This window comes from Dendropsophus ebraccatus, chromosome 5 (genome assembly GCF_027789765.1).
Source record: "Dendropsophus ebraccatus isolate aDenEbr1 chromosome 5, aDenEbr1.pat, whole genome shotgun sequence".
In the NCBI taxonomy this organism is placed as follows: domain Eukaryota; kingdom Metazoa; phylum Chordata; class Amphibia; order Anura; family Hylidae; genus Dendropsophus; species Dendropsophus ebraccatus.
The window spans coordinates 107,113,257-107,129,790 of NC_091458.1; the positions used below are offsets into that span (position 1 = coordinate 107,113,257).

Sequence of the window (16,534 nt, forward strand, 5' to 3'; positions counted from 1 at the left end):
TTTACCATTTAATTTGCATGCATTATTGCCTCTTTCTGAACACTCTATGCTAATAGAATGCCTTTCATTAATTGGAAAGTTTTCGTTGGCCTTTATTACTCTCAAGTTGCCTCTTATGCAGAGAGACTCCACACTAGCTACTATTTACTACATCTAAATAATTGATAAAGAAGACTCGTTGCGGTAGAACAAGTGTGCATCTGATTATAAGGTCTCTGATGTTTAAAAGGATTAAGAATAGGTTGCAGTAGGTTACTGTTTGAAATATGGGTTTTATTTGAAAAGTTTTGCACACTTATGCAATCAATTGTTTTTTAATACTAGGAATAAAAATGTTTTATTAGGATTTTTATAAATGTACTCTGAAATCCAAAATCAAATCAGTCAAGTTCACGCCATTTACCACATATTGATAGATTCAATTTTTCTTATTCATGGATTTGGATTTGTGGGCAATGCTATAACGTGTATATAGTTGGAGTTCCCCTGACCACATTTAGGACAGTCATCATCCCCTGATTCCAATTTTTAGGAGAAGTGACAAATGGTATTGTAACTGGTTTACAATTTTTAACCGTATAAGCTGATGATTTTTAGCACAGGATACTTTTATCAATTCACAGATATTTTTTATAAGTCTCGAAGGGAAGACCATCAGGGCCAGGTGCCGATCCTTTAGGAAAGTCCATTAATGCCCTTTCGATCTCTTGACTAGTAAATGGAGCATCCAGTTCACCTCTGGTTTCTTTCAAAATTGCTGGCAACTCTAATGAATTTAGAAATTGAGTCTTTTTTGGTATCTGTAGTCCTGCCCTGTAGTGTATACGTTCACATAAAATTCCACTAACGTATGTTTCATTAGGGAAGGGTCCATTATAGTTCTTCCCTGACTGTTCTTAAATGTCATTATGTCTTTTTTAGACTTAGCAAGCAGTTTATTGGGTTTCCCTGACTCAGAGAATTGTTTTTGGTCCAGGAAATATAATCTGTGTTGACTTTTCTCTAACATGTATGATCATCTGAACATCGGATATGATCAGCAATTAATTTTAATTGCTCCAAAACATGTGTACAATAAAGAAACTTTACATTTAGTCTTTATTAAATACAATATCCTATCTTATACACAGAGTACATTAAATGGTAGATTGCAGATTTGTGTCTGTCCATGATTTCAAACAGCAAACAGACCATGTGTGGATTCTGTATAGTTATGTGTTACTCTTCCCCCACTTTTTTCTTTTGTCTTGAAGCAGAATCCAGACTGAAGAACATACTGTAGCTGCAAGATCAGACTAAATAAGGTTGCTTCTAGTGTGTAACCAAGGAAACACAAAGGTCTGCATGAGAACTGCCTACACAACATAGCAGAAGTTTTATAACTAACAGCTAATTTAGAAAGTTGCTTCATTTTAGACACATAACAATAACAATAGTACTGTTTACTCTAAAATGTTTACTGTACTGTAAAAAACATTAGATGTTTTTCTCTGCTTGCGTAAAATGTCAATGTGCTATGAAGGAAGAATCACTGGGTGACCAATCTGTGGACAAATATGATTCCCAGAGCACCCCCTACCAAGTATATTACACTGCTCAATAATCATGTGGGCAGGGCTGCATGGAGATCTTTTGGGATGTCCGTGCAGCCTTTGCTTTTATCAGCAATTGGCTGCAGATCAGCCACTACATAGAGCGATGTGCGGCCAATGATTCTTAAACATGTTGAAAGACAACAATCAGCTAGCTTACTCCTTGGCTGATCATTGTCTTTATTATACAGGGGCGATCAGCAGATAATAGCTAAGTGTAATAGGGCCATCAGCCATTCTTTCTTTGGATAAGTGGAGACTCCCACAAACCAATACCGATTTCACACTTTTATAACAATCAATAAAATATTTAATAAATACTAATAATATTAAATCTTACTGTTTTATTTATTAGGTATCCTCATTATGATGTCCGTGTGTGGGAAAGTGGACGTATACGAATATATCCCATCATACCGACAGACTGATCTGTGTCACTACCATGAGCAATATTACGATGCAGCGTGTACACTGGGTGCATACCATCCCCTCCTCTATGAGAAAATGCTCATACAAAGGATAAACCAAGGGACAGAAGACAATCTTCTCCGAAAAGGAAAAGTCACACTGCCAGGCTTCAGCACAGTGCATTGCCCTATAAATGATCACATTACATAAAAATGCATTGACTGCATTTGGGAATGATGTGCAATAATTTGCTACTGTTGTTAGATCAACAATACTTGAACAAGATATTGCTTAGACCATTGAAAGGAATTGGTCTTTAAACCCAAACTGGTTGGTGGGCATAGTAATATATGTCTAAACCTATGAGTATTTATTACTGCTTTGCCAGAGTAAGATGAGCTTAGGGATGGGTGGTGAAAGTCGCAATTGTGTGCTAGTTGGGGGGGAATCAATATACTAACGTGGACCAGAAGGAGCTGCTTCCATCGATCCATAATGTGCCATACTGTTACTCTGTAATTACTGGACTGTCAGCTTTCTTGTGTATGTACTTAGAAATACATCCACACATTCTCCTGAATGTGTGACCTTGATGTTCTAGAGCAGAGATCGGCTTATTGATTATAACATCCGCATGGTCGCTCTAAGCTGTAGATTTATTTTTTGTCAGTAAAGAGGGTCACCTGCTGGATGGACATGTGCATATTATAAACCATTGTGTAGCTGCAATTCTGAAATGAATTATAATATGTCAGAGAAAGAAATGTTACATGATGAATGGTTAGTTAAGTATTTTTCTCTTCAAACTATTAAAAGGATAAAAGGTTGTAGAAAATACTATATGCTTTTTAGAATGGTAGACGTGAGTTGTTCGATGGGTGTAAGCCCCCAGGTACTGTTTAGTTTGGTTCTGGTAAGCAGAAAAACCACTGAAGTATTTAACCATAGTGTTAATTTAAAGAGATAGTGTCGTTTAATGGTAATGAGATGTGTCCATACAAAAAGAGAAGACTTTTCAGACCGCGCCTGCTTATGAATCTTTATTTTGCACACGAGCTAACTAGAAATGTGATTTTTTTTTTTTCTCTTTGCTTATTTGGAGGCTGTTAAAAATCTGTATTAGTCTGCGTGTCTCGTTCTGCTGCTAAATTTAATGCTCACCATACTGAACTAACACTGTTGTTTCAAGGTTAGCTTGCAGTCAACCTGGTCCAAGCGCATAGTAAATAGCAGGACTGCTGCTTTGCAAGTATTGCATGATAGAAAATAGTGTGGTAGATAGGAAGACTATAGAGTTTGTAATGGGATACTCCAGTATTTGTGAGACTCTTCTTTACTGTATTTATGTTCCTATGGTCAAGGAGTTGTAGAGGGTAAGGGGTTATGAAAAAAAAAAAAAAAAAAAGATGTAGAAGTAGTTCAATATAAGTTACTGCTTAGTCCAAGTGACCACATGGGAACAGCTTTACATGAAGGTGTTAAAATATGTGAGGCTCGCTTGGCACTAAGACATTGTACAGTTCAAGAGAACCTAAAGTATTACATCTGCCTCTCCTGCCAATTGCTGGCAGTAATACACTGTGCACCCACAACATGTATACTGTTGATCTCTTGTTCATTGCCAGGCATTGGGTAGCACTTTATGTGGGATTTGCCAAGCACTGATATAGGCTAACAATGTGAATGGCTCTGAAGTGGGTGATTCCTTGCACTTATACTTGATAAACCTAAGCACTGGTCTACAAATGAGCAATTCAGTGATCATGAGGCAAGCGTCCATCATGTGTTTCCGGGAAATATTTCAACTTATAGTATTAAAATCCTGATAAACTTAACATGTTCCAGTGAAGCGGGACCAGAGACTAGGGAGGTCACTTACTTGTACAGTAATCCTGCTGGTGACCTTGCTGAATGGTAGGCCTAGCCCTTGCTTAAGTCCTATATACACAGATGGCTTGTTGGGAATTACTGTGCTCCACTGTACTCCTGTCCATCTCATATAATGGATAGCAAAAATACATATTTTAAAAAAAATCCATTGTATTTCTTCAGCCTGAGTTGCAGGATCACTCATAAATTTTACCTGATCTTTTTGTATTCTTAGTGTTTTCAATTAGGGGCCAGACTAATTTTTTTACTAGCTTTGATGGTCTTTTGGTAAGAAGTTCTTTTTAACTTTCTGGCTTAACGTTCATCGGATAAAATTTTAAATGTTTTCAAAGAGCATCATTTTTGAAGAATGTTTGTATACATTTGAACACTTTTTTCTATTTTGGTTTTGTACATTTTTATGTATGCACAATGTATAGAATATTTCTTGTAAATAAACAATATGAGTTTTTTTCTATTGAACTGTGTGTTGATTTGATTTATTGTTTTCTATGATTTTTAACAGTTTATAACATCTATGTGCTTGTATACTGATTATTAATTTTTTGATCTAACTCCTGCAATGCTAAAATGATTAGAGATGAGCGTGAATCGAGCATGCTCGAGTCCAATTGTTCGGCCTTAGGGTTGAACCCAACTTCTTCAGCCACCGGTATTCAAATGCAGAATGATTGGATTTGGGTACGCTCGAGTTACGCTTATCTCTATAAATGATTCTCAGGATGATGTGGCTCCTTCAGGGTTGCTTCCTACACCGTGGCATTGCTAGTTCTCGGTATGTAGGTAATTACAACATAGCTTTATTCTTTTTGTCAGAACTGCAGCTATAAAGCTATATAAATAGGAATACACCTGTCATGAATGTGCCTGTGCGGAACTCCGTGCGCCCCTTTGCTCGTGCTGCGCGCTTGAAATGGCGCTGATATTCAGTGTTTTTGTATGTTTGTGCGGTGTCCTGGGCCTTGTCTCAACACTGGCCTATTTCCTTCTGTGTTTGTTCAGCCACACCCGCCTGAGATACTCCTGGCCATTTCGGAGTTAACTCTGATGCTGGTTAGCTTGTCTGGTCAGGTTGCTCTTGCCCCAGGTGTTCTGAGGAGATTAGGGGTCTGGTCCAATCAGCTCCTGCACTGGACCTCTGGTCTCCTATATAGTGTCTGCCAGCCTGCCTCTCACTGCCGGATATTGAGCTTGTCTCTGCCTGCTTCTGCCTCTGTTTAGTTCTCTGTTTATTCTGACTATTCTTGCCTTGTATTCTGACTATCCCTGCTTGCTGCCTGCCCCTGACCATATTGCCTGTTTATTGACCTTGCTTGTTGGATTGTGTTTTTGTACTGCGCTGCCCGATTGTTGTGACCCGGACTGTCGACCATTCTTTATTGTGTTTTGTCTGTCTGTCTTGTCTTTGTGTCCCACCAAGCCAGTACAGGGACCGCCGCCCAGTTGCTGCCCTAGGGTTTAGCCTAGGGGGGCAAGTAGGTAGAGTCAGTGGGCGGGGCTGAGCTTAGGGTGCACTGTCTGTGTGTCTGGTGTCACAGGTGTTCCTGACAACATCTTTAAATGATCCGCCACTTTTTTACAGATTTTCCCTAGTTTTTGAACAAAGGTATTTATAGGGCCTGTAGCCTAAACAGTAAAACAAATTGCTAGAAGCCATACTGCAATCAAATTGACCCAAATTTGGGAATATGTGCAAAGCTACTGGGACCAGACCATGTTGTACACTGTAAAACAGAAAAAATGGATTGTAGGAAGCTTCCTAAGTGATAGCAACATATTTTCATACAGCTGATTTCCTTAAAGCGTAAATGTCCTTTAAATGTCATTTTTCAGAAATCAATATCAATAATATCAATTAATATCAATTATTTAATATAAATCATCAATTAATATCAATAATATCAATTAATATCAATAGAAGTGATTTTATAAAAGTCTGTAATAGGTCTTATTAAACAAAAGAATTTCCTTCTGTACTCAAAAAGCTGTTTTCCAACCTCCCCCTTAAGAAGCAGGATTTCTGTGTCCATTATGTTCTATGGAGAGGGGTGAGGTCAAGGGGGGTGAGTGAGAACGGAGAGGAGATGCATAGGAATATGCATAGGAAAGGTGTCACTGAAGGAAGCGGCGGGTGAGCCGAGGGGGGTGCTCTGTGGGGCCCAGAAATGCCCCAAGTGCTCCTAATGAGCACATTTGCATATTTTATCTCAATCAAACAGCACAAACAACCCGGGACTGACAGAAACAACAAGCACAGCAGCACAATCATCAGGTACGGAGTTGCATGGGGACAGTTTTGTTAGAATTTTTTTAATTTAACACATTACTTTGTGTGATATTAAAGCCAGTCACTTTGCTTAAGAAAACATACGTTATTCCAATGGTCATTAAAATAATGAACCTGTTCAATATTTGTGGCAGTCATCAAGAAATAATAGCCGTAATAACAAAAAACACCAATAAAGTAGCACAAAATCAACTATAAAAATATCCACTAACTGGTCGCATTGGTAAGCTATTTCTACAACTTTGCTGTTTTACAATAACACAGATTTTTGTATTGCTAAAAAATACAGCTTGAAAAACATTAAGTGCATTAAGATAGACAAAACCATAGTTAATGTGGTGGATGTGGAAGGCCACAGTCTCTTCATGCTAAGTCTTATCTACTTAAAAAGCTGCAAGCCTGCACAAAAAGCTACAAAGTCAGTAATTGTAGAACAAAATGGGGCTTTCACAAAAACATAAGAAACATTGGGGGATATTCTATTGTGAATAGAATATTCACTGAATATTCTCAGAAGATTTACAAAATTGTGTAAAGAAATTGACCTGGTACTAACCAGACATAAGCTTGCACCAGTTTGTGCTATTTTTTTTAAAAATGTGCAAATGATAAATTGGGTCCAAATCCCATATTATGCGAATTTTTGGGTGAACACTCAAAGCAGGCAGATTTAAGAAATATTTGCGAATACTGGTTCATAAATATAATTTAGACCAAAAATGCTTGAAAAGTCCAATTATTCACCTAAAAATAGGTGCAAAGCCCTTGATAAATTTCCCCCATTGTGTTTTTTTTTACACCAATAAAACAGAATTGCACAAAAAAGTAGTACAGGTTTTGCCACATTTCCCAAATATATTTTTTTAGGCACACTTTTTTTGGGGATATTTGGAATTAAACTAGGGTATTATAGCATAAGCAAAGTCTTGGAGATGGTTGTAAAAAGTTTATATGTTAGTCTTAGATCACTGGCAGAATTATTGAGCATGGGAAGAGTGGTAGAGATGAGAGTGGAGATGTAGGGAGGTGCAGCACTGTGGAGATCTTTTGGGGTAAGAGTTAAGATTTTGTACTGTATTCTGAGCTCAACGGATAGGCAGTGTGGTGGCTGACACATGGGTAGGCATCAGCGTGGCGGCTGGACAGAAAGATGAGCCTGGCTGCTGTATTCAGAATAGAGGGGGGAATTGAGTAGGGAGAAGACCATTTAGTTAAATGTCACAGTAACCAAGACACAAATCAAGCATCAACAATAAGAGTTTTGGAGCTTCCCCAAGCAAAAGACAGCTTTAGAGAGGTTTTTGTGGTTCAGAAAGAGATGAGTGTGGAAATGATTGAATATAGAGAGAATTTATAGAGAAAAAGTTGTTTGTCCAAATGAGGCTGAATTTAGAGCATAGAGAAGAGTAGAGAACCTCTAAAGGATCTCTTAGGAACTCCAAAAGATGAACAAGTGGTCAAAGAAATAGGTCCTTAAGACCAATACAGTGGTAAAATTCACTAGCTGTGCTGTATTTATTGATGTGTGCTGTATTCCCTAAGACTGATCATATACTCCAGTACTGCTCATGAGCTTATAACCCTTGTGTAAACCCAGCCTCAGTAAAATTACATTTAATAGTGCCAGCACTGTCCAGATTTTAGCAGATACTTAACCATATGGTTTTCAATATGTTGCCTCTAACTTTTGCACAACTACAACTCCCGGCAAGCTCAAGGAAATTAAGTCACATCTGATTTCAGACGTCTTCTAAAGCTGTTTTATGTCCTGTGGTTAGATTCATGTTTGTGAGAACAGTTAAGTTTCCAAAAGAAGAATATTAAGAAAAGATCAGTGGATGGTAAATCTTACCTGCTTATTCATAAATATGTAGATCAGTGGATTGCATACAGTACTGCTTTTGGCCAAGATTGAAGGTATAACACTTGCAACTGGAGTGATAACACCAGGCCTTCCAAATGTAGCAAGTAACGCAACCACTCCATAAGGCAGCCAGCAGATGAGATAGCAGATGACAGTGGTGATCACCATGAACAGCACATGGTACTCTCTCTTCCGAGCTGTACTTTTTCTTATTTTTCCAACCTGGATGCACACAAAATTATACATAATATGAATAATGCAGGCTGTATAATAATGCATTTACTGTATGTAAATAACCTCATATTCTTTAAAAAATCTAATATTAACTCCTTTTTTTTAAAAAAGTGCCCCTGACACATCAAATGTTTTGATTAGTTGGTGTCCAGGTGTTCAGACCCCCATCAATCATTAGAGCAATTGTGTACTGTAGGTGTGCACAACCAGACTTGCTGTGATCTCCATCCAGTTGCCGGAAATGGGCCCACTTGCAATGCTTTCCGATGCTTTCACACATGACACTTTTTGGAAAACTGCCCCTGCAGTTTTTGAGCCAAAGCCAGGAGTGAACCCAGCAGGTAAGAAACATAAGTTATAAACATGCTTCCTTTATTTTACCCATTACTTTGAATCCACTTTTGGCTTTGGCTTAAAAACGGCAAAGTGTCAAACAAGCATGAATCTCTTAAAACTCTTTCACTTTTTTCAACTTTAATGTTATGTTGTGGTCTTATATTAACCCCTTAAGGACAGAGCCAATTTCGATTTTTGCGTTTTCGTTTTTTCCTCCTTGTGCATCAAAGGCCATAGCACTTGCATTTTTCCACCTAGAAACCCACATGAGCCCTTATTTTTTGCATCACTAATTGTACTTTGCAATGACAGGCTGAATTTTTGCATAAAGTACACTGCAAAACCAGAAAAAAATTCAAAGTGTGGTGAAATTGAAAAAAAACAAAAAAGCATTTTGTTTATTTGGGGGAAATGTGTTTTTACGCCATTCGCCCTGGGGTAAAATTGACTTGTTATGCACGTTCCTCAAGTCGTTACGATTAAAACGATATATAACATGTATAACTTATATTGTATTGGATGGCCTGTAAAAAATTCAAACCATTGTCAACAAATATACGTCACTTAAAACCGCTCCATTCCCAGGCTTATAGCGCTTTTATCCTTTGGTCTATGGGGCTGTTTCAGGTGTCATTCTTTGCGCCATGATGTGTTCTTTCTATCGTTACCTTGATTGCGCATATACGACTTTTTGATCAATTTTTCTGGATTTGATGCGACCAAAAATGCGCAATTTTGCACTTTGGGATTTTTTTGCGCTTACGCCGTTCACCGTACGAGATCAGGAATGTGATTAATTAATAGTTCGGGCGATTACGCACGCGGCGATAGCAAACATGTTTGTTTATTTATTTATTTACTTTTATTTATAACCTGGGAAAAGGGGGGTGATTCAGACTTTTATTAGGGGAGGGGGATTTTTATTGTCAACAACACTATATATTTTTTTTTTACACATATACTACAAGCCCCCCTAGGGGACTTCTAGTATATACACTTTGATCTCTCATTGAGATCTCTGCAGCATAGATATGCTGCAGAGATCCATGAGATCGGCACTCGTTTGCTTTCGGCTGCTGCAGCCGGAAGCAAACGAGTGCCGAGCCGGGGACGGCGCCATCTTGGAGCGGTCCCCGGCCGGCTTCAGAAACGGAGATCGCTCCTCCGGGATAACATCCCGGAGGAGCGATCTCCGCCACTAGACACCAGGGAGATGCTGGATCCGATCATGTTTGACAGCTGCATCTGATTACTGTATTAGCGGGCACGGCGATCGGACCGTGCCCGCTAATACCTACGGTCCCGGGCTACAAGCGGCACCCGGGACCGCCGCGGTTCAGAGCGGGGTCGCCGTGCGGCCCCGCTCTGAACGCCCTTACCGGCAATAGGGTGTACCTATACGCCCTTTGTCGTTAAGGGGTTAAACTTAAAAAAAATTGGTACAACTTAGGGCCCTCCTTTTCATAAACCATACCCTGTCTCTTACACCACTTTTACGACACATTAGTAAATTTGGGCCCAAAATTAGAAATGTTTGCTAATTTACTGAAAAGGAAAAGCTAAAATGCAGTGCTTCCTCAATTTACAATATTAATTAGTTCCAGGGCGACCATTGTGTGCTGAAAATATTGTTTCTTGAGATCAAAACTCCATGGAAAACTGATAATTGGTTCTGAAGCCCCCAAATTGTCATTTAAAAAAATATAAGGTTAAAGAAAAATAATATGGTAACTAATATAGGTAAGACAAGTCCTTACACAGTGCAGGTGCTATCAGACAGTAAATCAGTACATGAGCTTAAGTAACACAGGTTTTTTAACAGTAAAATGCCTATTTTTGTTGGTCAGCTCATCTAACCTTTCACACATGTCTCTTGACATGACTTGGACTGTCTATAGCATTTATATTGGTTATGGTCTCAAGGTACAATGGTGCAGAAAAGACTATTTTATATTGCAAACATTGTAACTTGAGACCATTGCAACGTGGGGGCCATTGTATTGCACTGACATGAGTATGCAGACCCTTTCTCAACACGTAGTGAAGCGCCTCTGGCAGCAATTACAGTTTTGTGCTCTTGGGTACCACAAGGTTTATACACCTGGATTTGAGGATTTTCTGCCGTTCTTCTTCAAAGATCCTGTAGAGATCCTCCCAGAGTTGTCCCTAAGTCACTCTTGTGTTGTCTTGACTGTGCGCTTAAGGTCATTGTTAACCTTTGATCCAGTCTGAGGTCCAGAGCACTGTAGGTCAGGTTTTCAGTATGAATATATCTCTGCTTTACTTCATTCAGCTTTTTTTTTTTAACTTATTTTTTATAAAAGATTTTCAAAATAACAAATCACAGCCAGAACGACATTTACGTCCTCAAGTTCTGCGAATTACAAACACAATTTTAAGTAGATACAATTCAGTTGATTCATTATCTCTGATGTTCATGTGATGTTAACTATACATGTCTCATATCTTTCTTAACCCCTTAAGGACCGGGCCTGAAATGGCCTTAAGGACCGGAGCAAATTTTATGAATTTGACCAGTGTCACTTTATTCATTAATAACTTCGGGATGCTTTTACCTATCCGGCTGATTCTGAGATTGTTTTCTCGTGACATATTGTACTTCACATTTCTGGTAAATTGGTGTTGATATCTTTATGAAAAAAACCAAAATAGCGTGAAAAAATGCATTTTTCCAACTTTAAAACTTTTCTGCTTATACAGAAAATGGTTATACCACATAACTTATATATTAAATAGCATTAGCAACATGTCTACTTTATGTTGGCGGCATTTATTAAACTATACTTAATTTTTTCAGACAAAAAAAAGCTTAAAACATTAGCAGCAAATTTCCAAATTTTCTGTAAAATTTCAAAATCAGATATTTTTAGGGACCTGTTCAGGTTTAAAGTGTATTTGAGGGGACTGTATGTTAGAAAGCCCCACAAAGCACCCCATTTCAGAAACTGCACCCCCTAAACTCTGCAAAAGCACATCCAGAAAGTTTTTTTAACCCTTTAGGGAAGTCACAGAAATAAAAGCTAATTGTGTAAGAAATTTGAAAATTTTAATTTTCTGTACAGAGATTTTATTGTAATCCAATATTTTTCATAATTATAAACTTATTACCAGAGAAATGCACCCCAATATTGATTGCCCCGTTTCTGCAGTTTATAGAAATACCCCATATGTGGCCCTATTGCGCTATTTGACGCAACCACAAGCCTCAGATATAAAGGAGCGCCTAGTGAATTTCAATGGCTCCGTTATATTTGGCCATTTCTGACTGTACCACTTCAGGTTGGCAGAGGCTCTGGGGTGCCAAAACCTAAAAAAACACCCCTAAAGGGACACCATTTAGAAAATTACACCCCTCAAGGAATGTAACAAGGGGTGCGGTGAGCATTTGGACCCCACAGGTGCTTCACAGATTTTCTGAACAATATGGCGTGAAAAAAGACAAAAGTATTTTTTACACTAAAACGTTGTTCTAGCCTTCAATTTTTCTTATTCACAAAGGGATAAAAGGAAAAAACACCCACAAAGTACAGAGTACAGAAATACCCCACATGTGGACATAAAGTGCCACGCGGCGCAGGACGAGCCTCCAAAGGGAAGGAGCGCCAATTGGCTTTTGGAAGCTGGATTTCACTGGAATGGATTTCAAGGGCCATGTCGCATTTACAGAGCCCTCGTGCTGCCAAGACACTGGAAACCCCCCACAAGTGACCCCATTCTGGAAACTACACCCCTCAAGGCCTCTAACAAGGGGTGCAGTGAGCATATGGACCCCACTGGTGATGGGCACAAATGTGGAAAAATGTGACGTGAAAGTGAAAATTTTCATTTTTTCACTTTCACGGCACAAATGTGCCCGTCATCAAGGGGTCCATATCCTCATTGCACCCCTTGTTAGCTTCCTTGAGGGGTGTAGTTTCCAGAATGTGGTCACTTGTGGGGGGTTTCCAGTGTTTTGGCAGCACGAGGGCTCTGAAAATGCGACATGGCGTTCATCATCCATTCTAGCCAAATCCAACCTCTAAAATCCAAATGGCGCTCCTTACCTTCGGAGGCTTGCCCTGCACCCACATGGCGCTTTATGTCCACATGTGGGGTATTTACGGACTCGGGGGAAATTGCTCTACACATTTATTTATTTTTTTCTCTTTTAGCCCCTTGTGAAAATGACAAATTCAAGGCTAGACCAACATTATAGTGTAAAAAATGTAATATTTCATTTTCACGCCACATTGTTCCACATTTGTGCCTGTCACCAGTGGGGTCCACATGCTCACTACACCCTTGTTACATTCCTTGAGGGGTGTAGTTTCCATAATGGGGTCACTTGGAGGGTTTTAACTGTCTTTGCAACACAGGGGCCTTTTAAATGCAACATGGCCCCTCGAAATCCATTCCAGCCAAATCCAGCCTCAAAAAACCAAATGGCGCACCTTCCCTTTGGAGGCTTACCCTGCACCCGCATGGCGCTTTATGTCCACATGTGGGGTATTTCCGTGCTGAGGGGAAATTGCTCTACACATTGTGTGTTTTTTTTATCTTTTAGCCCCTTGTGAAAATGAAAAAATCAAGACAAGATCAATGATTTAGAGTAAAAATAAAAAAAAAATTACACTAAATGTTGGTCTAGCCTTGATTTTTTTCCATTTCCACAAGGGGTTAAAAAAGAAAATAAAAGCAAAACGTGTAGGGTCATTTCCCCTGAGTACGAAAATACCCCACATGTGGACATAATGTGCCATATGGGCACAGGGCAAGCCACCAAAGGGACAGAGCGCCATTTAGAGGCTGGAATGGAGGATGGAGGCCATGTTGCAATTACAAAGCTCCTGTGCTGCCAGGACAGTAGAAACCCCCCACAAGTGACCCCATTCTAGAAACTACACCACATAAGGAATCTAACAAGGGGTACAGTGAGCATATGGACCCCACTGGTAACAGGCACATATGTAGAACATGTGCCGTGAAAATAAAAAATACAATTTTTTTCATTTTCACGTCCCAAATGTGGTCGTCACCAGGGGGCCATATACCCGCTGCCCCCCTTGTTAGATTCCTTATGGGGTGTAGTTTCCAGAATGGGGTCACTTGTGGGGGGTTTCTACTGTCCTGGCCGCACAGAGGCTTTGTAATTGCATCATGGCATCCTCTAATGGGAATGGCGGCCATACCTACTTAGCTGGGGAAAAGGGACAATTCAAATTTATTTGGGGATATTAGGCCAATTATTAGTTTATAAGGTTGAAAATGACAGGTGTCCATCAAATTCAACCTGTGTTGATCCAGAGGAAGGCAAAAAACCCTCGTAAGGCAGACGACAGTAGCCTCATCACTGGGAAAAAATTTCTTCCCGACTCCATAATGGCGATCAGAATAATCCCTGGACCAACGTGACCCCTGAAATAGGAATAAGGGACAGAATTTAGATAATGTAGAACCCCAATGACGTGTGGTACGCCTTGTAGCAATCCAGTATGCAGAGGCCGGGGTGATCAGGACAGGACTCACACTGGAAAATGGCGTCCTTCCTGATCCCCCTGTTACACCACACTCTGCACTTCTTCTGGGGTCTCCTGTTTTCCAGTGTTGGGGACGTCACCTGGAAAATGTTGTCCTGGTGCGATACGGGGTCCTTCATATCCAGAAGCGCTGGGTCCGCTCCATGGCTGCTAAATATTAGGGCTTTATTACTGCTGCTGATATTTTTGGATCGTGCCGCAAGCTACAGTAGCTCAGGCAGCGAGGGACCGGAAGAGGGGGTGCTGGTATAAAAGTTTATCCAGCAGTGGGAAGATCAGTTCCCAAACGATCTTCCCACTAACTCTGAGGATGGGGGTTTTCTGGGGGCTGGATTCGGGTGTCCCTTCCTTCGTACACTCTGAGGGTACGTGCACACTGCGGAATGGCAAAGGATAACCCTTTGTGCATTCCGCAGCTGGCACCCACTGGCAGACTGATGCAGGCGCGCGTCTCCGTCCGTGTCATAGACTCCATTCTATGTACGGGCGGATTCCGCTCTCCGTCCAATGTGTTCATTCTTTGGACGGATTATGGAATCCACCCATGCATAACATGGAGTCTATGACACGGGTGGAGACACACGCCTGCATCAGTCCGCCGGCGGGTGCCAGCTGCGGAATGCACAAAGGGTTATCCTTCGCCATTCCGCAGTGTGCACATACCCTAAATCTGTAAGTGTACCCTGAGGTACTCTCACAGAGTTTGTAGAATTTCACGCCATACCGTCATCTCTTATTGGGATGGTACTGGCGGAAAAGACGTGTCTGGGGGGCAGCATACGCTACGCTACCCCCAGATACGTCATTGGATGATGAGGATGAGGATGAATGGAGGATTGAAGGATCCCCCCATTCATCCTCACTGGCTGTTTCGGTGTCGGAGGCAATAATAACGTATGCGTCCGATACCGAAAACACGCCGCGGGCCACTTTTATATAGGGATTGGTATATGGGGTATGTAGTGGTGTAGTGTCAAACTTTATTCAATGTAGTGTAGTGTGGTGTAATGTAGTGTTTTTTACGTGTTTTTTAAGTATAAAAAAAAAAAAACTACGCCAAGAATGGTGTTGCTGATACATGCCGCACTTATGTGCAGCACTTATCAGCAGACCGTGGCAGTAGGATATAGAAAAAAAACACCCTACGCCAAAAAAGAGGAGTTGCTGATTAGCAGCGCACTTTCGTGCGATGCTGATCAACACTCAGCGGCGATAGGGTGCGGAAAATAGAAAAAAAAAATTGTAAAAAAAAAACAACTTTTACTACATGCTGAACATCCCTATATCTGCTGATACGTGTATTACACGTATCAGCCGCTAGAGGGCAGCAGAGCGCAAAATTCGAAAAAAGACGACGCTGGAGCCGAAAAAAGACGATGCTGGAGCCGAAACAAGCCGAACGGGGACCGCACAGAAGAAGCCGAAGACCCGACGAGAAGACGAGGACGCCGCGAACCCGGAAGACGCTGATCAGGACCCCGGGACAGGTGAGTAATGTACAAATACCTGATCTGGACCCCTCAGCTACCTAGCTGAGGGGTCCAGAGCAGGTATTTGTTACTTGTGGGGACTTTGATCGCCGTGAACGGCTGTCAACGGAGGCAACCTTTCCCTGGGGTCTAGTGGGGGAGATCGCTCCTCCGGGACGTTGTCCCGGAGGAGCGATCTCCGTTACTGATGCTGGCCGGGGACTCGTCCAAGATGGCGCCGTCCCCGGCTCGGCACTCGTTTACTTCCGGCTGCAGCAGCCGGAAGTAAACGAGTGCCTAACTCATTGATCTCTGCAGCATATCTATGCTGCAGAGATCTCAATGAAAGATCAAAGTATATATACTAGAAGTCCCCCAGGGGGGCTTCTAGTATAAGTGTAAAAAAAAAAAAAAAAAAGTGTTGTTTATAGTAAAAAGCCCCCTCCCCCAATAAAAGTCTGAATCACCCCTTTTTTCCCAGGTTTTAAATAAAAGTAAACAAATAAATAAATAAACATGTTTGGTATTGCCGCGTGCATAATCGCCCGAACTATTAATAATCACATTCCTGATCTCACACGGTAAACTGCGTCAGCGCAAAAAAATCCCAAAGTGCAAAATTGAGCATTTTTGGTCACATCAAATCCAGAAAAAATTTAATAAAAAGCGATCAAAAAGTCGTATATGCGCAATCAAGGTACCGATAGAAAGAACACATCATGGCGCAAAAAATGACACCTCACTCAGCCCCATAGACCAAAGGATAAAAGCGCTATAAGCCTGGGAATGGAGCGATTTTAAGGAACATATATTTTCTTTAAAAGGTTTTAATTTTTTACAAGCCATCAAATCAACTAAAAGTTATACATGTTACATATCGTTGTAATTGTAACAACTTAAAGGAACAGTGTCACATT

The 16,534-nt window shown here is 40.6% G+C and overlaps 2 protein-coding genes across 6 annotated transcripts in view; one reads left to right on the forward strand and one right to left on the reverse strand.

Moving 5' to 3' along the window:
• Positions 1-4,261, forward strand: part of ST6GAL2 (ST6 beta-galactoside alpha-2,6-sialyltransferase 2) — a 98,940-nt gene extending 94,679 nt beyond the window's left edge. For both annotated transcript variants that reach the window (XM_069970931.1, XM_069970932.1), the window contains exon 7: positions 1,948-4,261. In XM_069970931.1, coding sequence (XP_069827032.1) covers positions 1,948-2,210 — 263 coding nt within the window. In that variant the 3' untranslated portion in view covers positions 2,211-4,261. The remainder of the gene's footprint in view (positions 1-1,947) is intronic.
• Positions 1-16,534, reverse strand: part of LOC138792886 (pinopsin-like) — a 170,305-nt gene that overhangs the window by 2,591 nt on the left and 151,180 nt on the right. For all 4 annotated transcript variants that reach the window (XM_069970936.1, XM_069970934.1, XM_069970933.1 and 1 more), the window contains exon 4: positions 8,030-8,263. In XM_069970936.1, coding sequence (XP_069827037.1) covers positions 8,030-8,263 — 234 coding nt within the window. The remainder of the gene's footprint in view (positions 1-8,029; positions 8,264-16,534) is intronic.